The sequence below is a fragment of the Amia ocellicauda genome, chromosome 4, assembly GCF_036373705.1.
Source record: "Amia ocellicauda isolate fAmiCal2 chromosome 4, fAmiCal2.hap1, whole genome shotgun sequence".
Taxonomy (NCBI): Eukaryota; Metazoa; Chordata; class Actinopteri; order Amiiformes; family Amiidae; genus Amia; species Amia ocellicauda.
Window position 1 is genome coordinate 54,935,817 of NC_089853.1, and position 26,004 is coordinate 54,961,820.

At 39.6% G+C, this 26,004-nt stretch overlaps 1 protein-coding gene across 18 annotated transcripts in view; it reads left to right on the forward strand.

Moving 5' to 3' along the window:
- The first annotated feature begins 431 nt into the window (after positions 1-431).
- The window catches only part of ralgapb (Ral GTPase activating protein non-catalytic subunit beta), a 36,178-nt gene continuing 10,605 nt past the window's right edge, over positions 432-26,004 (forward strand). For 4 of the 18 annotated variants that reach the window (XM_066702791.1, XM_066702800.1, XM_066702802.1 and 1 more), the window contains exons 1-19: positions 433-624; positions 4,251-4,468; positions 5,577-5,779; positions 6,624-6,790; positions 8,003-8,189; positions 8,749-8,880; positions 9,502-9,680; positions 10,120-10,167; positions 11,301-11,348; positions 11,992-12,039; positions 14,980-15,131; positions 15,330-15,546; positions 20,854-21,055; positions 21,308-21,475; positions 21,856-21,970; positions 22,190-22,337; positions 22,466-22,530; positions 22,808-22,946; positions 25,546-25,679. In XM_066702791.1, coding sequence (XP_066558888.1) covers positions 4,283-4,468; positions 5,577-5,779; positions 6,624-6,790; positions 8,003-8,189; positions 8,749-8,880; positions 9,502-9,680; positions 10,120-10,167; positions 11,301-11,348; positions 11,992-12,039; positions 14,980-15,131; positions 15,330-15,546; positions 20,854-21,055; positions 21,308-21,475; positions 21,856-21,970; positions 22,190-22,337; positions 22,466-22,530; positions 22,808-22,946; positions 25,546-25,679 — 2,538 coding nt within the window. In that variant the 5' untranslated portion in view covers positions 433-624; positions 4,251-4,282. Of the gene's footprint in view, positions 625-4,250; positions 4,469-5,576; positions 5,780-6,623; positions 6,791-8,002; positions 8,190-8,748; positions 8,881-9,501; positions 9,681-10,119; positions 10,168-11,300; positions 11,349-11,991; positions 12,040-14,979; positions 15,132-15,329; positions 15,547-20,853; positions 21,056-21,307; positions 21,476-21,855; positions 21,971-22,189; positions 22,338-22,465; positions 22,531-22,807; positions 22,947-25,545; positions 25,680-26,004 lie in introns of all 18 variants that reach the window. The other 14 variants (XM_066702792.1, XM_066702801.1, XM_066702795.1 and 11 more) reach the window with 13 other exon arrangements.

Consider the following 26,004-nt stretch of genomic DNA (forward strand, 5'->3'; position numbering starts at 1 on the left):
AAAGTTGATTCAGAACTTGGAATTCTAATGTGATTATATGGAGCAGAACTGAAAAACAAGTAGTAGTAATAATATCACCAGGAAAGTGGAACATTATCTATATATATTTAGTAATAAATAAATAAGGTTGATGTATTGTAAAATAAATAAGTTAATAAAACGTAATAGAAGAACAGGATAGCTTAAGTAATTCATTTCTGTCTGTTTTATCTCTGTAAAATGCTTGTGAAATATATTTGTTGAAAACATATTATTTACAATCAATGATAAAAGTGTCGTCGTAGATAATTACTTGGTTATTTTATTTTGCTTGAAGTTTGTATATCCTGTACTGTTCAGTTAGAAGCTTTGAAATCCAGCGGCGCGTCTGGCAGCACCTGGGACTGTCGGCCTTTCCGAAACTCGCTGCCCGGCAGACGGCGCTGCGCTCGGCTCCTCTCGGCAATCTGCGGCGCTTCCCGATCCCCGCAGTGTCAGTGCCGGACTCCGCCGGACGGAGACGGGGCGGAAGGGGCTTTTCTTGTCGGTGGTCTTACAACAGTGATCATGCTGAAGGATCACAGACTGTGAAGACGGAGCTGTAGCGGACTCACGGCGCGTTGATATGTCAACCTTCCCTTACAGGTACCGTCATCTCTGTGCTGGGGTGGTAAGATTTATTTATCCCGCATTGCGGCCTGTAATAACAGTTAGACCGGGGATTCGAGTCCACCTTGTGGCCGCCGACGCGTGCCCGTTCCGGGGTTGCCTTTCACGCACCGTCGGTGACATTGTCAAAGCACTGCAGGATATTACCTGTTAATGGGGACAGTTTTTTAATGAGCAATCTGGGCGAGTAACTTAGTTGATTTAATAACGCGAGTCAAGCCGGTGTTGCAACTGCGAAATGTTGTATTGTTTTAGATTAAATTAGCTCTACACACACACAATAATAAGACAACAGTGTCGCGGTGTATGATCGCTGGCTAACCCAGGCTTGGGTGTGTTGTTTTGGGGCAAACCTATGTAAACAAATGCATCGGGCTTTCACAATTTGCTTCATGTTTTCGGTAACTTTGCATGCATGGGGGGTTTTGGCTCATGCCTGCCTGTGTTATGCTGTTGACATTGTCCAGGGAGGATTGGGATTATCAACACTGACACTGGAGGTGGTCAGGCGGTTACTGATTTAATAGCACCACCGAGATCTTGTTGCCCAGTTGCCGTGTGTGTAATGGTCTTTATGTTGTGGTCGAACTATGCTGAGAAGCAGCCCAGCCCTTCCGCCCTTCACCACAGCTCCTCCGGCCAGGAATGCAGTTTTTCTGGTGGTAGGTTTCCGTGTCTCTCGATCTTTATCTCGGTGTTTGTTAATGTAAAACCCAGCGGCTCTTCGGTGGCACGAAATGACCCCGATCCTTCGGCACGACGGCTTCCTGGTTGAGGTGAGCTAATGCGAGTATGATCAGCCGCGCTGCACGGTGTTACTGCAGCTGAAAGCTGTGTGGAAGAAGAGCAGGAGTTGTGTATGTTTTATAGACCAAAAGACAAGCTGCACGCTTTAGAAAATCCTTGTTTAAAAGGTCCATATCTGTTGGGATTTTGCCTCGCATACATCATTACCGTCCTCATGCGTGTGAGTGTGTCAGGAGAGGTCAGGCCACTTCCTTGATATAAAATAATTTATATAATGCATACACATTAATACAGTATATGCTACTGTATTTCCTGTCATGGGCTGACAGTGTGTTGAATTTGACAGCAGTTAACATTTTTGCAGTACTTTTCATAGCTGTGAAGGAAGTTGCTCCACAATGTTGTGCAAACCATAGACAGAAGCACACTAAGTGGGTTTATATTTTGTACTGTATTGTTACTATTGATATTGTAGTGTGCCCAATTAGACATCATAGTTTTCTATGATTTTGAGTCACACAGAGAAATCGATTGTCAAAATCTAATGCGATTGATCAAATTAAAGTATCTGCTATATGTCATTTTGTACATTGATTTCTGTCTGGAGATCCTTTGATCTTAGTCTTTCACACTATATTTTTTATTTTTTATTATTGAAAGTAATATGTTGTAACAGAAGTTGCAAATTTCTTCTTCACCTTAGAAACCAACTTTTTGCAAATCCAGTAGTTCACATACTGTACAATCACTATGAAGTATATCCAGTGCAAAGGTTTAATCTTTAAAGATTAAATTAAATTTTTCCCTAGTTAATGTCTTTGCTAACATTATAAAAGAATAACAACAATGAGATTTATTTAAGTCAGCATTGAGTAATGGCAGCTTTATTAACTCATGTAATACAAAGCGTAGTGTAAATTATATTGATGCTGTTCTAGGTATAATTTTCCAAGGTTGCATGTTTGATCATTTTGTGTTTTGTAATCAGAACTGATCTCAGTATACCCAGAGAACATTGTGAAATACATTTTAAAATTAATAACCTTGCACTGCAAAAGTTGCATCTGCTTTGTCTCTTCCTGGATACAGTGTTCATGATCTCACAGCCTAGCCCTCACCAACTCACAGTGTACACATCACATTTGCATTTCATATAGGTTTGTTTTCACATCTGTATGAGGAACAGTTGAGACGACTTCATTTGTTTGTCATTGTTCCACTTTTGGAAATATGGTGATCTACCCAATGCTCTTTGATTTTTGGTTTTGTTGCTCCCTTTGTTTATATGCATGGTTAGACTTAAGGCCATGTTAATGTCATTGATGCCTTTGCTCTTTCGTTAATTACATTGTGGAATAATTGTGCAAAAGATTAATTAAGCCTTCAGGATGATTTTAACATAATAGGAGGACAGCAATTTGTAAAATAATAATAATAATAATAATAATAAAATCTTCTAAATGCTTTCAAAAATGAACAGTGGCCCAGCTAAGCTGTTGGTATTTGCCTCGTTCTGTTTCTAAATAATTAATACTTCTGTCATCTATGTTAATTGCGAGGCATTTGATACAAAGTTAATAGACTGCATAATAATTCCTTGTACCCAGTTTCAGATGTAGGGTAATGTTAACACCACAGGAGTCAGGTGTTCTCATTTTAAAGTTAAACACTGTGCTGTTTTGTGAAGAAAAGTGTGCGCAGTATCACAGCCAGGCACTGGAGAAGTGAACTTGGCCCACTTTTACTGTTTAACTCTTTTCTTGTTAATACTAAAACAGAGATTGTAAAGAAGATTAAATCTAATCCTAAAGATGTCCTTTTTCTGTACCTGCACAATGTCAACACAATAGGGTAGGCCCTAGGTGGTGTCATCTAATCATAGCTTTTTCCACTCATGACAGACTGCAGTTTATACAAGTTCAAGTGCACTTAATTTTCCTGTTTATGATATATGCCACTTTCTCAGGTGGTGTTTATGTCCAAGCCTCACAAGGCCGGTTTGGATTAATAATTGATATGGGCTGGAGCTGGTGTTGCCGGTCCTTCTCCAGCCTTGAAACAAAGAGCTTCTTTACACTTTTGCAGGGCACTGGATGCTGACACTTTTGTAATTCCATAAACTTTTCCTGCATTTCCATGAAGTCTGAATCTGTGGGACTTGTCATCTTAAACACGCTCACCGGTTTGATTGTAAATTGAGTTTGGACAGGCTCATTTGCGAAACAGTGTGAAGTCACTCAGGTTAATAGTATGACAGAATAGTAATGTGTTGTTGAAATGCACAATTCTTCTCATCCCACTGTGGACAAAGGTCCTGCCATTTAATTTATTTGATGTCTCTAGAGACATTTAGAAAACTGAGTTTTATATATTTTTTTTTTCAAAAGCACAAGATTTAAAAAAAAAATATTTCATATAGATAACTGACTTTTTTCTTGTCTTGTGTTCATCTGAAAAGTTGAGCTGCACTCATAAATAAATTATTAATCAAAATGCCTGTGAACAGCCTTGGCCTGAAGCATAGCCTTGAACAAGAGACCAAGTGACTCTCTGGTTAAAAATCTGAGGAATCTCAGAAAATGTCAAACCATTTAAAATAACTTGCACCTTCTGTCTCAAGGGAACTGCTAAGCAATGTCCTTTAATTTGTTGCAGACCCCAGTTTTAGACTTTGTGTGTTATTTCTTACTAAAGTTTTAACATTCATTTAAAAAAAAAGGTGATAGGCCTAGTTTAATACAGTTTTGTTAAGATTGTGTTGTATTGTAAATGTACATGACTTTTTGCAGTCCAATGGGAATGCAAAGCCTGCTGGGTGAATCTCCTTAATAGGAGATTTTTGTGCTTTGTTGCAGATAGTCATTGGATCGAGTAGTATAGAAACACCATGTATTCGGAGTGGCGGTCATTGCACTTGGTGGTCCAGAGTGACCAAGGCCACTTGAGTGTTCTCCACAGCTACCCCAATGCCGTGGGGCGCGATGTGGCTAATGCAGTGGTGCGACCGCTGGGAGTGGTCCTCAACACGCCTTCCTCCGCCGGGAGTGAGAGGATCCTCAAAACGGACAAAGAGGTAAGTGGTTTCTAACGGGTCGAATAACTTCTGAAATCCTTGCCTCTTTCAGTGGAGCGGGGCTGTGACCTTCGACTTCCATGTCCCAACCCAATCAATGAAATCCACTCTTGTTCCTGGTACTGTGTTCTGCCTCTTGTTCTCACATAACTACGTGGCAAGTACTGACACAGTTGGGACCTTAATAATAATAAAACAATTTTATATAGCGCCTTAAAATCAATCGCCAGTCTCACATCTTTTAATAGATTTTAACAGTTTGGTTGTAATTCTGAGATATTTCTGTAGATCCTAGAAAGCCCCTTGACTTGTGTTGACTGCCTGTATTTCAACATTATTGCAGTTACTTTTACTACTTCAGTAGTCTGCTCTTGGTGCTTACAGGGAAAAGGATTTCCTGCTTGTTCTCTGGAGTATTTTTAACCAGCAGTTTTACCAAGCACTTCTCCACCCTGTTCATGGCTCCCTCATTTCTCTAAGCTGTTAGATAAGCATTTTTTTTATGCAGCAGGCCAGTATTTCAGCTGTCTTGCCAAGTAATTTGAGCATGCCCTTTGAGTGTCATGACTGCCTCTTTAATACTTTTCAGTGATCAGAGCTTTTCCAGTACAAGGCTGGGTGTGGTTTTGCACTTTCACTATCCTGACCTCATGTCAGTGTCATTTGTAGATACATCAGTAGTGTTTGGCACCAAGAGAAAAGCATAAATAAATGTCCTTCAAAGTAAAACTGAATGTAAGCTGGCGTCACTTGGTTGCTATGAGTCAGGCACTGCTTAAAGTGTCTTATTCCCCATGCTTCTGTAGTTGTATAAACGCAGCAGCCTTCCTAATGCGATGGCTAATTGTTAATGAAATATTTCATCCTCCGCATACTTGGAAAAATAATATATCTGTTAAGAAGGTTATAACTGTGCATGAATATAGAAAAAATGTGGAACCCCATGAGACAAACATTTTGACGTCTGTCTTATGGAGTTCTCCCAAATGTTCTGGCAAGACTTTGGAAATAGTCATGTCTAGGTCAGGTGGATATCGTGTGTCTGTGGGTATCCATTTATGTTTAAAGGCACTCAAGCGAAACAACTTTGATCCCTCTCTCCACGCAGGTGAAATGGACAATGGAAGTTCTATGTTACGGGCTGACACTACCTCTTGACGGAGACACTGTAAAGCTTTGCGTGGATGTGTACACTGACTGGATCATGGCACTGGTGGCTCCTCGGGACAGCATTCCTCTGCCCATTATCAAGGAACCAAACCTCTATGTGCAGACTATTCTCAAACACCTCCATAACCTTTTCTTGCCAAGGTACTGTGGTGGGGGGGAAACAAAAAATTCTGCTAGGGTGCAGTGCCGAGTAGTGGCTAGGGTCTTGGACAGTGTGTTCAGATGCTCTGTGTGCTTGTCCTGGATGGCTCCAGTCCACCATGCTGTATAAATTGGTGCCAGCATTTGACGGGGCATTACTTCGTGATGGATTAGCGTCCCATCCAGGGGGAGTCTTGTCTTCTCAATTAGCGTAATGCTACAGAAACTCAGTTAAGCTCTGGCCCAGTGAGTGCTTTAGTCACCTCGACTAGCTAAGACCTGCAACATTACTGTGAGAACAGTAACCGACATCAAATTTTCAGGCACGGGAAGTGAGAGAGTATTATTTACTTTCCTTAAATCTGTGTATCGGTTCATTGGCCGTGAATGGAAGGCTTCTCTATGGTCCTTTGGGCTTTTAATAATCTAATCGGACTGCTTGTGACTATGAATGTGTGTAACCTGCGCACAGCAGAGGTTAAATAAACTGTTACAGATGGCTCCTCTTGCAGTGGAGGTTTTTTGTTCTAGTTTTGTTTGCGACTTATTACTTTGTGTGCACATTGCATATGTGGGTTGAAGAACAAACATGTATTGAGTAGATCATGTTGGATTGGGATGCTTGTTATATTCTCCTAATTTTAAAACCATCTTTGGGTATTTATTGAAGTTCCTGTCCAATTAGTGCCAAAAAGAGGTGACTTGTACAGCATTGCATGGGATACTGGATTATTCCAGTTTTAAAGCGATAGAATGCATGTGTTGCCTTGAATTGACATATTTCTGCTTGTACTTTCAATTAATTTGTCCTTGTCTGTTTGTTTCTGTTCGTATTTTATTCCAGGCCGGAGCACTACAGTCCCAATCATTTCCGGCTGTGCCAGCAGGTGTTATCAGCCGTCCAGAAACTGGCTCGGGAGTCTGCCAGCATGGTGCGAGAGACCTGGGAGGTGCTGCTGCTCTTCCTGCTAAGGATCAACGACACACTATTGGCACCGCCGACTGTAGGAGGTCAGTCACTGCAGCCTGTTCTTACTTGTCTGTTGCATATTAGACCAGTTGTTTGATAACCAATCAGAAGAAGCAGTAATGTATTGCACGCTTGTTTTCCACTGTTGGATTTGTCAGTTGTTTATAGTTTGGAAGATATGGAAGAGTCGACACTAGTTCTAGATGTTATGTAACATTTTATCCAGGAGCAAAGTATACAGATTGATAAATACATTTTGTTGAACACATCCTCCTTCTAATTATTAGAATTTGCCTGGGCTGCTGCTCAGAAATCTTGACCCTCCAAGGAATTGGTGGTTGACAGTACTGCCACAGTGAGGAAGTCTGCCGATGTCACCACCCAGAAATGGCTACCACTCCCTTTGTTTTTGATGTTGCTCTTCTAATTAGAAACCTAACAGAGTGTGCAAAACTCACCAAGCAACAAATACAAATCTACTTCCTGAATTAATCTGTTCTTTGGGATTTGCTGTGGACAATATGCAGCTTCTTAACACGTTTCTTTGTAAATTGCATAAAACGTGGACATAAAGGGTCTTGGGGAGTGTGCTCCTAATGACATTCATCAAATTAAAACTAAATATATTGGTGTATTATTAACAGTGTATATATATTCGTCTTGATGCAGGTTCTTGCATCAAGACGTGTGTGAAAATATATAAATGTGTGTTAAACAATAACAAGAATGGGGGGAGTGGGAAGGTGTCCTATTTTATTTGAACTACATTGTGCCATGATACAAAAGTGATACCACAACAAAGTGTAGGCCTCACTGTTCTCTCCCTATCCCCCTGTTATTGCACAGCAGATCACAGTACACATTGTGGTCCTCACAGAAGCTGACTGAGGCACTGCAGTGTGATTTGCCAGTTAAATATGTCAGTCTTTTGCATGTTGTGTGTGCTGCATGCAAATCAGTTGTGTGTGAGAGCAAGGTTAAGAACATTGCCTATTTTCATCTTTTCATTATAACCTAGTTATAACTGTACGTCGTTAAAATGAATTATACGTGAGTCCGTTCAAGTTTCCTTTTGATTGAGTCGTACAGTGGAAAATTAAGGCCAATATCAATCTCTGTTCACGTTCACCCATTTTCTTATTATTGAGCAGCTGGTATACTTTTTTAGAAAATAATGGATGGTTGTTGCAACAACGAAATCTGAAATATTGGAAGGCCAAGATGCGTGACATTGTGTGTCTAACTCTTTCAAGGTGGAATCGCTGAGAAGTTGGCAGAGAAGCTCATAAGTGTCCTCTTTGAAGTGTGGTTCCTAGCTTGCACTCGCTGCTTTCCCACCCCTCCCTACTGGAAGACTGCCAGAGAAATGCTGGCCAATTGGAGACATCACCCCCCTGTGGTAGAGCAGTGGAGTAAGGTCATCTGTGCTCTCACCTCCAGGTAAGTTGGACAAGGGATGTCGTTTATAGTTACAGGATCATTTTCCAAAACAGTTTTGAAGGCATAATCTATGCAAGTGACAGAATTTGTGTCACGTAATCCTTGTTTTTAGTTGAGAAAAAGTGGAGTAAATACTGCATAGTAGTGTAATTGTTTGAAAGCTTTTGATGCCATATTGTGTCTTTTGACATTTAACTATAATGCATTTACTGGGATGTGTATCCATATCATTTGCTTTTATACGCTCATTCCATAACTTAATTTCCACCGTCATTTTTTTTTTTTTTTGGCACAGATGTTTGTAAGCTGATTTGATCCATATTAGAACTATGATAGTAACTGTGAAAGTATCAACATTTGGGAATGTAAAAGCCTGACCAACCATATTTCTTATCCGCTGAGATGTCTCACCCACTGGTCTTTCACACAAACTGCAGTCTTGATGGATTTCTGAGTTGCAGACCTGACAGCTGAAGATTTGTAATCCAGTGCAGTGTGCTTGACAGTACATGTTCCCCATGAACAACTGAAACAAGCCTGGCGATTCGTTCTCTTTCAGATTGCTGCGCTTTACCTATGGCCCCTCGTTCCCTCCCTTCAAAGTCCCAGAAGAAGACTCCAACCTGATTCCTGCTGAAATGGACAACGACTGTGTCGCACAGACCTGGTTTCGGTTTTTGCACATGCTGAGGTAAAATGCCGTGAAGGACTTTGATTTGTCATTGTATTGTGTTTTCTTTCAGTTGAATGTATTTTGTGTATGAGGTTTTCTCCAGTAACAAACTTCTCAACTCATCAACGCACATGACATGCCTGACTGGCTATATAAACAAACGTAATTACACTTTAGACATAGGAGTGTCAAAGGAACTTTAAATATGATCACAAACATAGAATTGTTCTCTCTAGTCCTTAGGGCTTAGGAGACATAGCAGAGGAGAGGATGTTGTAACACATAGCAATCGCCTGTGAGTCGGTGTTAGATATAATTGCCCATAACCATAGTTTTAATGACCATGGTCCTCACGTGCATTTGCCTTTTATATAAACCATCAAACTCTGAGGTATGTCCGGAATGCGCAAAAATGGAATCCTAGAATCCTAGAAACATTCCATGACCTTACTGTGTTGGTTGCATATGGCATTGAACTCTTGTTTTTAGACACTCTGTCTCCTAAGATTTATATCCTGGCAGTAAAATGATACACGTTGAACTGCAGCTCTACATATCTAGCCATGTTTAATTGGAAGTTGTTAAGCTGTTGTCGCCTGTAGCCCTTTGAACCCCTTTCTTCTGCCCTCCGTGTTGCAGTAATCCTGTGGACTTGAGTAACCCTGCCATCGTCAGCTCCACGCCGAAGTTTCAGGAGCAGCTCCTCAACGTCAGTGGTGTCCCGCAGGAAGTCGTTCAGCACCCCTGCCTCAAACAGCTGCCTCAGATATTCTTCCGTGCCATGCGTGGGATCAGCTGTCTCGTCGATGCATTCCTAGGTAAGGTAAAAGCAACCAGGAGGGGCTCTTGTCTCCTCTGCCATCTCAAGCTTGGTCTCTCCCTAGATACTAGAGGTTGTCCATTACTAGAGCTAAAGTGCAAAACAGTGTCATTTTGGAGCTTAAGTATTGCAGACAGTCTTGTAAATCAGGTTGACTGCAGGATGGAATAGTTTTCCTAATGAAATAGTGTCATAATTAGGTTTTAACCTCCATTAGAGACCTTGATAGACTTGGAAAAAAGGTGTACACAGATCTAGACTGTACCTGAGCCCTAATCTTGAAAACAGGAGAGATTTATTTCCCCTATAATGGGATTAATCAAACTGTAATCGGTCTTTCATCTTTGTATATTCTGTGTGGTTGGGTCAGCATTTTTCAAGACCGAAAATGAAGTTTCTAGTGCTAAAAAGCATGTTTGATGTGTTCTCTTCCATAGGCGTTGCAGTGTCTAGGAGAGAGTTGTGTGAAAGACTGCCCTGTTATGGTATACAAAAATGCACAATCACAATCACTACAATGATTTTAATATGGGCCACAGGTGTTGTTTTTTTTTACACAATTGGATGATTCCTCTTCATGATGATTGTGGTTATTAGTCAGTGCAAGGTGGGAATGAAGCAGTATAGTGTCCATAAAAAAACTAACAAAAGGTTTTCAGTTTTAATACAATACCTAAATCCGGATTGTCAATCCCCCTTCGCTCCTTGTTATAAAGTTGCATGAAGAAGGGATATAAAGTGATTTGAATTAAACATGATAATGGCTCTTTAATTCAGAAGTCTTCACTATTCCTGGTTGGTCTGATTCCCCTGAAATATGATGGTTAAACACTCCAAGCATGGACATGACGAAGTCTGGATCTGGATCATTCCCACTTGGCCAGGTTGAATCATGTTTTAATGTTGTAGGGTGGAGATATCGCATCCCTTCAGGGCTCTGATATGCCAGATGTCTGCAGTAATGTTTCTGAGTGTGCTTCATATCCTAAACAATAGAATTCAGTGCAGCTTTTTATGAAGTTATGAAGACTTTGTTGGTGTTACTTGTGACTTCACATTGTACAGTGTTTCACTTGTATACAGTTATCAACATTAAGTGCATAGTATTAGCAGTGTTGAAATGGGTCCACTTATAATAATTTTTTGTCAGCACAGGTTTACCTCCCTTTGCATGAGAGAGAGGTTCCAGAATGATTCGTACTAAACGGGCTCATAAATGTATTGAATTAATGGGGATAGGTTTCATAAACACGAATATGGACATGAAGGGATCTACCATAGTCAATGCTTTAATCAGGGAGGGGGAGTTAGTTGCAATTAAGGAGCATATGCTTTGTTTGGGTTTTCACGTGGATTTTAATAATTGTTTAAGCAGCTATGACATCTTTCAATGTATGGCGATAAAATAAAACTCATTAATTTAATGCATTCAGGCTCTAACCATTCCGTGCAAAACGGGCTAAACCTGTATTGTAAAAAACTACATCCTCCTGACTTTTATTACCTGGTATCCGTATAGAAAGTACATGGTCTGTTACAGTATATATAATAATCAATTGCGTACTTCCGTTTGTGCCTTTACATTGTTAAATGCAAAACTAACTTCTTTCTCCTATAGGAGTTACAGGCCCTAGGAGCTATACCCGTGAACGACTTGCTTCCTATGGTACATACAACCTTAACTAAACTGCAGCCAATGAGTAGTTGTACTAATCTGGGCTGAGGGGTTCACGATTAGGCATACATGTGATTTCTGTTGGTTTGAGTTATGGGCAAGATGATAAACCGCTGGGATTTCTTGGAGCAAATTAGAAACTGTATGCTTGGATTGCTTTATTCACAAGTGTTCAAGCATAAAAGCAAGATCTTGGGGGAGCAAGGCTTTATTGAAATGAATGGAACCAACAGATGAGAGATTTTCTCCTTCAATATACCAGGTTAATAACATCACTTATTTTAAGCACAAGCACTTGCAGCAAAGGCAAACCTGTGCTGAATATCTGTAGATTGTGTTGGTTCAGTTCTGTTGCATCTTGCATTAATGATGAAATCATGGTGGTGGATGATTACAGTTTGTACAGTAAATGTCCCAGAAATAATAATTTCAAATATTTATTCATGTATATTTACACACCTAAAACTATACATTATTTTACTGTAAAAGCATTTCTTCCAGTTAAAGATGAATACCTTTCAGCTTGTGATCTATCTGTCAAGCATAACTTGAATTCAGAGTTGGTTGATTCACTACTGAATATTTGTTTTTATAATGGTTTTCATTTTCAGCCCCTCATGTATTTCTTCCACAGGTGTCGCAGTGTCTAGGAACAATTTTCGCGAAAGACTGCCTTCTATCGGTATAGTGCTTCAGGATAATCAAAAGGAAGCTTCTGTAATCTGGATATTAGGGTTTACAAGGTTGTTTTTAAAGGCTGTGATTCCTGATCTATTTGTTTGGTGTACCTAAAGGGAAAAGCGTAATCTGCTGGGTTTGTTTCAGAGTGCAGGTGAAGTTTTAATGCTCTAACACAAACACAATTCCAAAGCCGTTTCATTTGCGATTCAAGTGATTCCTGAGTTGCCACTGGCCTAAGCTTTGCAGTAAAGTACAGCTCGTTTATATCCTGCTTCAATACAGCACATTACACATTGTGAATAAGTGCTAACTGAAATCGATTACGTGCTTTGGCACCTGAATGATTACGTAGTCTTTTTCACAAGCCCTTTCGAAGAACTCCCTTTAAAAAAAATAAAGACAGACATTAATTCAATTGATTTTTTGCTTTGTATATATTGATTTGATGTTTGTCAGTCCTCAATTCAAATCTCCTACTGTCAGCAGGCAATATACCAACATTGGTATTTAATTAATAATACCTTTATCTCACTGGCTAGGGACCAGTAAAACTGAGGTCAGGGGTGTGGTTTGTACACAAAATGGTCCGGTTCTATTGAATTATGCAAATACGCTTTTGATTTTTATTCTTATTTCTGTCAAGAGAGAGTGTTTTGTTTTGATAAGTTAACGTATTGAGAGCAAATCCTGCTATACAGGAAGTTTAATTGGTGAAGAGCAGTGTATTAATATGCACCAAGCAGTGCCAATTTGTCACCGATCCAAGGCACTATGGCATGTATTTAATCAGTAGCTATCCTGCACAAAAACTTTCAAATGTTTTTATAATTATTTTCTCCCATACATTAATACATGTACTTGATTTGACTGGTAAACAAGAACTTGAGTCTTCTCTCACTCTCATGCTGTTCTTGACTTGCATATTGGTTTCCCTCTTGCTTTCTTTACCAATCTGTAACCAATGATCTCTTGTAACTGAAGCTATTTGAAATCTAGCAGTCCAGCAGCCTTAACCCCTCATTGAATGGCACCATCTAATGTGGAAATAAGTTTGTATCTGCCTTGAACAGATCAGGAAAAGACAGTGCTAGTAAAATTATTCAGGGAGGTTACACCAGTACAGGTTTAATACAATTAAGTAAAAATGCAGGCAATACGTTATTAATACAGTGAGGGAAAAAAAGTATTTGATCCCCTGCTGATTTTGTACGTTTGCCCACTGACAAAGAAATAATCACTCTATAATTTTAATGGTAGGTGTATTTTAACAGTGAGAGACAGAATAACAAAAAAATCCAGAAAAAATGCATTTCAAAAAAGTTATACATTGATTTGCATGTTAATGAGGGAAATAAGTACTTGACCCCTTCGACTTAGTACTTGGTGGCAAAACCCTTGTTGGCAATCACAGAGGTCAGACGTTTCTTGTAGTTGGCCACCAGGTTTGCACACATCTCAGGAGGGATTTTGTCCCACTCCTCTTTGCAGATCCTCTCCAAGTCATTAAGGTTTCGAGGCTGACGTTTGGCAACTCGAACCTTCAGCTCCTTCCACAGATTTTCTATGGGATTAAGGTCTGGAGGACCTTAATGTGCTTCTTCTTGAGCCACTCCTTTGTTGCCTTGGCTGTGTGTTTTGGGTCATTGTCGTGCTGGAATACCCATCCACGACCCATTTTCAATGCCCTGGCTGAGGGAAGGAGGCAGCATTCATCCTCCTCCAAACACGGTGAGTTGAATTGATGCCAAAGAGCTTGATTTTGGTCTCATCTGACCACAACACTTTCACCCAGTTCTCCTCTGAATCATTCAGATGTTCTTTGGCAAACTACAGACGGGCCTGTACATCTGCTTTCTTGAGCAGGGGGACCTTGCGGGCGCTGCAGGATTTCAGTCCTGCACGGCGTAGTGTGTTACTAATTGTTTTCTTGGTGACTATGGTCCCAGCTGCCTTGAGATCATTAACAAGATTCTCCCGTGTAGTTCTGGGCTGATTCCTCACCGTTCTCATGATCATTGAAACTCCACGAGGTGAGATCTTGCATGGAGCCCCAGACCATCTTGTAGCCCATTCCAGCCTTATGTAGGTCTACAGTCTTGTCCCTGACATCCTTGGACAGTTCTTTGGTCTTGGCCATGGTGGAGAGTTTGGAATCTGATTGATTGATTGCTTCTGTGGACAGGTGTCTTTTATACAGGTAACGAGCTGAGATTAGGAGCACAGTGCTCCTAATCTCAGCTCGTTACCTGTATAAAAGACACCTGGGAGCCAGAAATCTTGCTGATTGATAGGGGATCAAATACTTATTTCCCTCATTAACATGCAAATCAATTTATAACTTTTTTGAAATGCGTTTTTCTGGATTTTTTTGTTGTTATTCTGTCTCTCACTGTTAAAACTGTTACACCTACCATTAAAATTATAGACTGATCATTTCTTTGTCAGTGGCAAACGTACAAAATCAGCAGGGGATCAAATACTTTTTTCCCTCACTGTACATTATCCTTCTTTTACTGTGATGTTTGACAATTTAAAAGCAATTTATCTGAAAACGAAATCCTTTGTATGGATGGATATATATATATATATATCATTTTTTTTTTTTTTTTAAATTGCCTTCCTTTGCAGTTAAAAGTATGCTGTTTTCAATTAAGGTATTTGTAGTATTGTCACAACTGCTTTGAACATAAGTTTTATTTGTGAACTAGTAGAGTATCTTGTTTCCACCTCAGATGGTAATGATAAGAGGGCTCAGAAAGGGTAAGATAGTGCTGCCACAAACAGGGCATTCTAAACCATAATGTAATCCTAACTTTACTAATTCTGCCAACCAGATTCATGTTCTAACCATCCAAGGGAAAAGGGATGTAAACGACTGCAAGAATAACCCATGTTGATGTTTCTAATAATTGACTGTGCTCTTCACCCCCCACTCGTGTAGGTATCTCTCGGCCCAGATCGGACAGCGCTCCCCCCACACCTGTGAACAGGCTGAGCATGCCCCCCGCCCCCACCACCACCAACACCACCCCCCCACACAACCGCAGACACCGGACGGTCACAGTCAACAAGACCACCATGAAATCCACTACAGTAAGTGAATGGAGGCCAGTGTGCTGGTTCCTGTCCATAGCAAGCAAACTCACACACCTGATTAAGGCCTGTATAGCAGTTTGCAACATTTGTCCACAACCTGAATTGGCTACAGTCCATCATTTGAACTTTTCTTGATTTTTGAACCTTTTGGAGACATTGACCTGCGCTTGATGAGCTGTTGGTTTGCTTTCCTAGGCAAGTACAACCCACCCACCTAAAGTGCAGCATCAGACCTCGTCGACCTCTCCGCTCTCAAGCCCCAACCAGACGAGCTCCGAGCCCCGACCGCTGCCTGCTCCCACCCGGCCCAAGGTCAACAGCATCCTCAATCTGTTTGGCCAGTGGCTGTTTGATGCTGCATTGGTACATTGTAAACTCCATAATGGGATGAACAGGGACAACAGCATGACTGGTAAGAGTGGGTCACGCCTGCGCACCTAGATGTTTTCTGTCTTATTTTGATTTTCCTTTTTCTTCTTTCTGATTTTCTTTTCTTTTTTTCAAATTTCCTACCTGCAAGATTAACAGCTCCATCTGCTTTGCACCTAAAATTGCAGCTATGTATTAATAGCTTTTTTATTTTTATATTTTATATATATATATATATATATATATATATATATATATATATATATATATATATTATTTGGTAAATAATATATGGTATATAATTGTATAGTATATAATTAATTATGTATAAGATGTATTACTATATAGTACTATATATTATATACTTTATTATATACTATACTATATATATTTATATAGTATTGCTAAGGTAGGGCTGCAGGTGAACCCTATTCAGCTTTTTTGGGGAGCAGTAGTAACAGTTATTCCAGAGAAGCCCGTATGTGATTGTTCATGTTGATGATTTTCATCCTTTTGTGCTCATCCTAAATGTAATTTTAAGAATTTAAAATTGTTGCATCAGGTCTATTACCACAGAAAAATAATACATAAAACCGAATCTGCAAGTGTCCTATGTATTTCTTTAACATAGTATATTGGTATAGTATAGTATAGTATAGTGGTCTGATCTTCAGTTACTCTCATATATTTAGAACATTACAGGTTATAACCACGGTCTCTGGATAATTGTTATACACTAATCGACACCACTGGGCTTTCTAACAGTAGCTACAGCAGTGTTTTTCTTTCCTTATCATAACACACTATCCTACTTCTATTGTCTGCTGTAGGCTACAGGCAGGGCTGTTTCTGCAGATTACTCTGCTTCCTTTTGTGTCCAGAGCGGAAGGGGTAGTAATTAATCACTTCACTTTTTAACATTGTTGACAACTGAATTTTTCTAACTTTAAAAGAAACTTGAACATGATTAGAGTCTGACTTCGAGTCCCAGGTTATGGCTTTACTGGCAGTTTTATAAGTTATGGTCATTGGTCAAGTAGTTCTATTATTATTGTTATCATTATTATTATTATTTGATTTAACTTATGCCTTTATACAAGAATTGTATGATCATTAAACATTAACATACAATCTTCTGATACACAACATTACAAGGATAACACAATACAATTAATGTATAGGAGAAGATTAACATCTTCTAGAGGTGTAGGATAAATACATGTCTGGCAGAGACAGAAGGTGGTAAGGTAGTTTCCATTGTCCTAATGTGTGACTGTATATAAATGTGTGTATATATATATATATATATATATATATATATATATATACACTCACCTAAAGGATTATTAGGAACACCTGTTCAATTTCTCATTAATGCAATTATCTAACCAACCAATCACATGGCAGTTGCTTCAATGCATTTAGGGGTGTGGTCCTGGTCAAGACAATCTCCTGAACTCCAAACTGAATGTCTGAATGGGAAAGAAAGGTGATTTAAGCAATTTTGAGCGTGGCATGGTTGTTGGTGCCAGACGGGCCGGTCTGAGTATTTCACAATCTGCTCAGTTACTGGGATTTTCACGCACAACCATTTCTAGGGTTTACAAAGAATGGTGTGAAAAGGGGAAAACATCCAGTATGCGGCAGTCCTGTGGGCGAAAATGCCTTGTTGATGCTAGAGGTCAGAGGAGAATGGGCCGACTGATTCAAGCTGATAGAAGAGCAACTTTGACTGAAATAACCACTCGTTACAACCGAGGTATGCAGCAAAGCATTTGTGAAGCCACAACACGTACAACCTTGAGGCGGATGGGCTACAACAGCAGAAGACCCCACCGGGTACCACTCATCTCCACTACAAATAGGAAAAAGAGGCTACAATTTGCACAAGCTCACCAAAATTGGACAGTTGAAGACTGGAAAAATGTTGCCTGGTCTGATGAGTCTCGATTTCTGTTGAGACATTCAGATGGTAGAGTCAGAATTTGGCGTAAACAGAATGAGAACAAGGATCCATCATGCCTTGTTACCACTGTGCAGGCTGGTGGTGGTGGTGTAATGGTGTGGGGGATGTTTTCTTGGCACACTTTAGGCCCCTTAGTGCCAACTGGGCATCGTTTAAATGCCACGGCCTACCTGAGCATTGTTTCTGACCATGTCCATCCCTTTATGACCACCATGTACCCATCCTCTGATGGCTACTTCCAGCAGGATAATGCACCATGTCACAAAGGTCGAATCATTTCAAATTGGTTTCTTGAACATGACAATGAGTTCACTGTACTAAACTGGCCCCCACAGTCACCAGATCTCAACCCAATAGAGCATCTTTGGGATGTGGTGGAACGGGAGCTTCGTGCCCTGGATGTGCATCCCATCAATCTCCATCAACTGCAAGATGCTATCCTATCAATATGGGCCAACATTTCTAAAGAATGCTTTCAGCACCTTGTTGAATCAATGCCACGTAGTATTAAGGCAGTTCTGAAGGCGAAAGGGGGTCAAACACAGTATTAGTATGGTGTTCCTAATAATCCTTTAGGTGAGTGTATATATATATATATATATATATATATATATATATACTGTGTCTATAGAAAGTCTACACCCCCTTGAACTTTTTACATTTTGTTGTCAGTGCCTAAGAGTTTCATGCATTTAAATTAGGATTTGTTTCCACTTATCTACAGACCATACTCCACACTGTTAAGGGAGAATGTTTTATTTGTGAAATAGCCTATACATTAAAATATAAAACTGAAATCTCATAATTGGATAAGACCCCTCTCTACCACCCTGAGTACATGCTGGGTGGAAGCACCTTTGGCAGCAATTACAGCTGGGAGTCTGTTGGAATAGGCCTAGATTTGGCAATATTTGACCATTCCTCTTTATAAAACTGTTCAAGCTCTTGGGGTTCCTTGGGGAGCGTTGATGGACAGCAATCCTCAAGTCCTGCCACACATTTTGTATTGGATTTAAGTTGGGGCTCTGACTGGGACACTCAAGGACATGTACCTTTTTGTCCTTTAGCCACTACAGTGTAGCTTTGGCTGTGTGCTTCGGGTCATTGTCACACTGAAAAATTAACTTTTGTCTTACTTTCAGCCTTCTCAAAGAGGCAGGTTTTCCTCAAGGACTTTTCTGTACTTTGCGCCTTTCATTTTGAGACATCCCCAGTCATGCCCCATTTTAGGTTTGCACTAAACTTTACTCTTAGTATTTAGGCCACAAAGTTCAATTTTAGTTTGGTCAGACCACAAAATCTTTTGCCACATGGTTATAGAATCTCCTGAGTGTTTTTTTTTTTTTTTTTCTTGCACACTTCAAGTGGGATTTCTAGGTGGGTTTTTCCAGATTTGTGAAGTGCTTGGGATATTGTTGTCACATGCACACTTTGACCAGTCTTGGCCATAAAAGCCTGAAGCTCTTGCAAAGTTGCCATTGGCTTCTTGGTAACCTCTCTGATCAAACTCCCTCCAGTTTGGAAGGATGGCCTGACACTTGGTGGTGCCATACTTCTTAATTATCCTCTTGACCATGCTCCATGCTTTGAGAGGGGGTGTTGATTTTCTGTAGGTAGTGTATATGTATGTATGTATGTATGTATGTGTGTGTGTGTGTATATATATGCGTGTATGTATACATGTATATGTAATATACAATACATACATGTAGAAAGCTTGTATAATATTTTCCACAAAATAATATATTGTTCTAAGCTTAAGGGGTTAATTAAATGGATTTTGTTTGAAGCTAATCTTGATTTTTATACTAAGTGTCTTTCTTATCCTCTGTTTGTTGTTTTTATTGTTTTACTTTTTTTACTTTTGCATGTTGATTGTCCAAGTCCTGGCTGATATAACCTGACTGCCAATCGTCTGTGTCTTAAGTTAGTTTGCTTTCACGCAGATATTTTCTAACACAAAATACAAAAAGAAAAATGAAAGGAAGCTGCTTTTTACATACCTTAAAAATCTGATTTCATCATCTTTAAAGATATTTATATTACTGCTGTCCTTTGATTTCTTTCCATTTTTATTTCTATTATCTTGCAGCATCTTTTATCCAAATTCTTCTTTCTTATAAATCTTGTAAGTAGGAACAGTAGCTTCTCTTAAATTGCAGTCAGTATTTTATTTTTATTTTGTTTTCTAATTATTTTCTCATCGCCACCATTTTTCCTCCTTTAATTTTAACATCGTTGTCATCTGCTCCTTGTTGCTGTTGCACTGTTTTCTTGGGGAAAGAGATTTGTCCACGTCCTTCCTTCCTCTGTCTCTGAGTGGGAAAGATTGCTGACCAGAGATCATTCTGTCTTGATTAATCTGACCCACCATGTCGCTACCAGTCTGTGATCACTTCATGTATCCCAAGATTTTGCACTAACCATTTTTGTTGATTTCCAAAAAAAAAAAAAAAACAACAACCCTAAGTTTGGTTGAACTTAAGTTTGAAGTTTTGTTTGGTTTATTTCTGTTTTTGTTCCTTATTCGTTTGTTTATTGTATGTGCCTAAATGCATGAAGTGGGTGTCTGTCTAGTAAGTGCTAGTGTTGTTTGAGATACTTGTGGGAACTGACAAAGAGACTTTGCAGCATTTTTTAAATATTATTTTGTCATGCCATTGGCTTGAGATTATGAATAGTAAGTGGCAAGAACAACAGTGTTTAGTGAATGCATATTTCCATATACATCCAAATTGATGCATCTGTAGTGGTATAGAGATTACGAGCAAATTGTCACACAGGCTTCATGACACAGTTCATACATCATATTGGACTGTTTCAAAGTTAAACACAATGTGTCTTGAGGCAGGAAGAAGGATGCAGGCCTCTGTGTCTTGCCAGTGGCTTTCCAGCTCTGGCTCTCTTAATTTTGCACTGCACTCCTGTGGGCAGTACTGAATTGGCACCAGGGTTTGCCAGAGAGGGAAAGTCAGCAGTGCATAGGTGCCACACCACGCCGGTCTGACTTTCTTCTCAATTTGACAACTGCAGTTGAATATATTGTCTTTATTTTTGTTTTATGGCATTCGGGCTCAACCAGAATGTCTAACCAGAAATACTTTAAAATGAGAATGCACACACAGGTTTCAAATTCAAAATAGTACAAATAAAGAAGTGAACCACTGCTCACTTGTATCCAGAACCCTTTAATTACAGTATTCCTAATAAGCCATACTGACCTTTCCAGATCCTGCTGACTATCTTTCTAGTGACAGTAGAAAGCCTTCAGCAGAAGCTTTGAGCTTTTCCTTGGGCGAAATCTTTGTGTCAGCCGTCCCTTTGAGCCTCCTTAAGTCCGTGATCTGCAAACTTTAGGTAGCATTCTCCTCTCTCTTTCCCCAGCGATAGCAACCCAGGCCGGTGTCGAGCTCCGGCGCAAAGGCTCTCAGATGTCCACAGACGCCATGGTCTCCAACCCCATGTTTGATGCCAACGAGTTCCCAGACAACTACGAAGCTGGAAGAGCAGAAGCCTGCGGCACACTCTGTCGGATCTTCTGCAGTAAGAAAACTGGTGAAGAGATCCTGCCTGTATACCTCTCTAGGTAAGTCATGTCTGCTTTTGTCAGGATATAAACATCCAGTAGTATGATGATGGTTTGTTGTTTCTATGCATGTAAATATAACTGCATCTCAGATTCTAACATGAGCAATTTGATAGTCAGGTGCATTGTCTGATTTTCTCAGGATACGTATGAATCTGATGCATACAGCTACGTTATGTCAGATCCATTTAACCCCACAACATTTTCTTCTGTGATTATCTTGTAACTGCTGTGTTCTTTGCCTGTTTTTAGGTTTTATATGGTTCTGATTCAGGGGCTCCAGATCTCGGATTTTATTTGCCGCCCTGTGCTCGCCAGCATCATCCTCAACTCCTCTGCGTTGTTCTGCTCCGATCTGAAAGGCATCAATGTCGTCGTTCCTTACTTTATTTCTGCTCTGGAAACCATTTTACCTGATAGGTAAGGATGATTGGGTATTTATAATGATATATACATGTTATAACATCTATCTAAAGCTGTTAGGTATGGGTGATTTTATTAAGATATCATCTATAAGTTGACAATAAGAACATTGGTTCTCATTAGAAATTTATGAAAACATTTTTGTATCAGGTTTTAGCTTGTTAAGTAAATAATTTAACATGGACTTGCATTAGTATATATAGCATACATTTTATCTTGGTACTTTCATTTTTCTGCCCAGGAAAAATCAATCCATACATAAATATGTACTTATAGGTACTTATAAGTTTATGATTAAGAAACCTTTGTATTTAATTTAAAATTATGAAATGTATTCAGTAGTATTTCTGTTAAGCGGTTGATTGTTGCCTCTTCAGGGAACTGTCAAAGTTCAAGGCTTATGTGAACCCCACTGAGCTGAGAAGGTCCTCCATCAACATCCTGCTGTCGATGCTGCCGCTGCCCCATCATTTTGGGAATGTCAAGTCCGAGGTAACATCTCCAGGCTGATCTCACTAATATTCCCATACTAGTTTCTCCAAAGCTGCTAAATATTATGGGATGCCGTGGTCCTTCACTAGGATGTTATGGCATAATTGAAGTACACTGTGTTTTTTTTTGTCTTGAAATTCATGGCTAATCGTTTTGATAAATGACAGTGATCTTGGGTGATCAATGGGTTGTTTCAGGCTGACTTTCTTCTCTTTGTAGGTCCTCTTGGAAGGGAAGTTCAGCAATGATGACAGCTCTCTGCACGACAAGCCGCTGGCCTTCCTCTCTTTGAAGCTCCGGCTGGTCAATATATTGATAGGAGCTCTTCAGACCGAGACCGACCCCAACAACACACAGATGATCCTAGGTTAGTTTTTCATTTTGCTTCAGTCAAGGTTTTGTACTTTGTTGACATCAGTCTGTCATTCTTAATTTTGTATTTATGTTTGCCCATGATTATAAACAAGTTTGAATTATATTTTTTTCTCCTTTCAGGTGCAATGCTCAATATTGTTCAGGATTCAGCACTTTTAGAATCGATAGGAGCGCAATCTGAAACGGTAAGACATTATATATCTTATGGTTTGTGTGTTGGCTTTACTCTCTCATTCTTAAACGTTTTTCATAATCTTTTTGGAGATAGTTGTATATGTTCTGAGCTGGCTCGGGGTTTCAGTTCAAAGCATAGAAGGATGGAGTTACCTGAAGTCCCCTTTAAGTACACAATGTTCCTCCAAAAACACTCATTATAGTGTGGCAGAGATCCTATAGTTGTTTTGAGCATCAGTGGTGACATGTCTGACCTTGCCATTCCTGTCTCACTGTGTGGCGTTGCAGGTCAGTGTGGAAGGCAGCCACACGGCCCTGAAAAGCCACAGCCGAAACAACAGCGGCATCAGCATGGCCAGTGGGGGCAGCTCAGAGGCCACCACCCCCGACAGCGAGAGGCCGGCACAGGCGCTCCTGAGGGACTATGGTAAGACTGGAAGAAGGACTTGTTTCCTGTAATCCTCAGCGTTGCGTTCATTAATACTTTAGACTGAAACTACACCTACCTAAGATTGAATAGAATCAATCTGTATGTAATGTACATACAAAAACAAATTCCGATCAGTAGAGATGAATTCTACACAACAATATCTGTTCATACATTTTTTGATCAAAAGAAAATGTGCCACATTCTCTTGGTTCTAAAGCTAGACAAATTGTTTAATTTTGACATCGCATATGAACAATGTAAACTGTACAGAGCTGAAAAATGTGAAGTCACGAGTGCACTTTTGTCTGCTTGGTGCCGTGAAAATGTCACCCCTCAGTCGGACCCTGTCTAACTTCTGTGTTAAATTGTCTAGAACTAACCAAAGAGAAAGCAAAAGCATAACAATTAATGCCTGCGGATTTACTTTTTTAGCCAACATGTTACAGGTGGTATGGAAGTGTAGAAAGCGTTGGGTAAAAAGTATTTGTATGTGATTCACCCTGCCTTTTGTTTGATGTTTTGAGTGTTGCAGTGGCCTTTCAAATGGTGAAGGACCTGTTTTTCTTCATGGGGACTTTATTGATTATTATTGTTGTTTTGAACTATCTTGATTTTCTCCACAACACGTATTTTACTAATAGCATGTGTTTAGTTAGCCAATGCATGCTGTAGTAATGGAGGCTGCACAGTTGCCCTGATCACATGGGAAGCATTGAGTTATGCAAAGACTTACATATATTGAACAGGCAAGGATGGATGAAAAAATGCTTTAATTTTGTTCTGCTGCTGCAGTTTTGTAGAAGGCTGTTTGGATTCAGCATAGCGGGTTTTGGGTATCTGTTTCAGACACCGAAGTGTCAGAAACGCCAAATAAACGTCTGTTTTCACCACATTGGCTTTGCAAGAAAAGCCCCTCCTGCCCTGTCCATTGCTGTACTCTTTTATATGTTTGAGTGTGACGTGAAGGGGAATCAAACGGCATCGGTCTGAGACTGTGTTGATTTCTCCTTTTTCTTGCATGTACATCTGTGTTTAGATAGTAAGTTAAACTTTTACTTGGAAAAAACAAATGTAAAGCTAGGTAGATGGATAGATACATTGAGTTATGGTATTGAAATCTCTACCTTATACTAACTGTAATGTATATAAAATAATCTACTGAGAAAAATAACCGAGGAAGAGAGATACTTTGGCAGTCTGTTCCCAGCACCACCTGCACCATTGCATAGTAAAAGCATAAAACGTAGTAAAATACAGCTTTTAAAGAAAGAAACTCACATTTACAAACTGAATTATGAGGAACTATACAAAGTTACATATTCAGAATGTTACATAGTAGAAGTGGAGCAATTACTTAAAGGTATATAGCATAGAGACCCCCCAAACTCCAGTGCTCTATCAGTGGGTTGTCTTATGTCACCATCTGCATTCCTCATATTGAGACAATCTAAATAAATTGAAATATATATATTAAAAAACTGCAGTATGGTTTGGAAGATGAAGACGATAGCTACAGATCTAGGCATGATAAACAGGACTTTAGTTTTTTCTTTTGTCTAATAGTATTGCCTGTATGTAAGAAATGCATTCATCATAATTAGATTACATTTACAAGTTATACACTGTTACAAAGTGCTTCGAGTTCATTTGTTGTGCTTTTAACTGTAACTGAATCTAGCTGTGATTTGAGAAATCCTTTTATTACATTTTAACAAATGAAAATCAAATATGAGCCAGAATTTTCTTTTTAGACTTGTTTTTTTGGCCTATAGTCTTCTATCTTGACCTGAATGGACCTCATTCACCTGATTTTATGCAGAAATGTGTAGTTCTAGCTATTCTGAAATCCTTCAAATTTTTGCCATATTTGTTTTCATCTGTGGCAAAGTCATGCTCAAATCACAGCAATTTTAAAGATGTTATTGATATGTAACAGCTAAGAGCAAATGCAATAATTATTTATTTCACAACCGACTGTTAGGCATTATTTGTGTGATTTTGTGGAGTTGTTGCATGTTTTTTAACAATGTGAAGTGTTTGTAGTGTGCAGTCCATCTCTAATGCCAACTTACCACAGATGTATTAGTTTACTGTATCATAATGCAGTATTTTTAATTTACTCAAAACAGCAAATTTCTGTTTTCAGAGCAGCTATAAAGTATAACTGAATTTTAGACAGATCAAAAGTTAATGAACTACACCTCAAACTGCTTGTTCAGTGGTGTTATTTTTAAAATGTTTGTGTTCTTCAATAGTTAGCATTTTTTCTTAGAGATCTCTGTCAATATTTGAGTCACATTCTGTGTAATTAAACATCACAAAGAGAATAAAGGTGTTTGTAGATAATATAATTACAGTTATAGATAGAAAGATATAGATGTGCATGCAGGATATTTTTTCTCAGTTCAGTCAGATGACTCCCATTGAACGTGTCCCTACAGTGCTTGTGGTAGTTGCCATTAGGGTGGCAGTCGTCTCGTGGTTGTGGTGTGCTGACTGGCTGCGTGTGCTTGTTGCTCGTTGGATTGCTTTGCTTGTAGTTACTAATGCCTAGTTTTCCCTCTCTGTGGTGTGTGGTATTGGGGTTATATCATAGCTCTTCATACAGATACAGCCGCGGGGCTCCTGATCCGCAGCATCCACCTGGTCACCCAGAGACTCAACTCCCAGTGGAGGCCGGACATGAGCATCTCACTCGCTGCTCTAGAGCTCCTGGCTGGTTTGGCCAAGGTAAACATAAAAGCAAGCAAAAAAACTCCATTTGGATTTGGTCTACACTACTGGGGCCCTCTCTGGCTCAAGTTCAGTCCATGGTAATCCCCATCTCAGTGTCGACCACAAGTCAACATGAATCGTTAGTAGCTGCTTCGGCTCAGTGTGTCGGAGACAAAGTGAATGGCAGGTAGATTCCAGTTCCTGTAGTCTCAGAGTTGTACTCCATTTTAACTGATTTGTTCAGTTTTAGTAGTTAATTTTGAATCCGCTTGCCTAACTTTTCAGCCACCCTACAGCACTAAACTCTACAGAGCCACGACTGCAGAGTACAAGTAGTCTG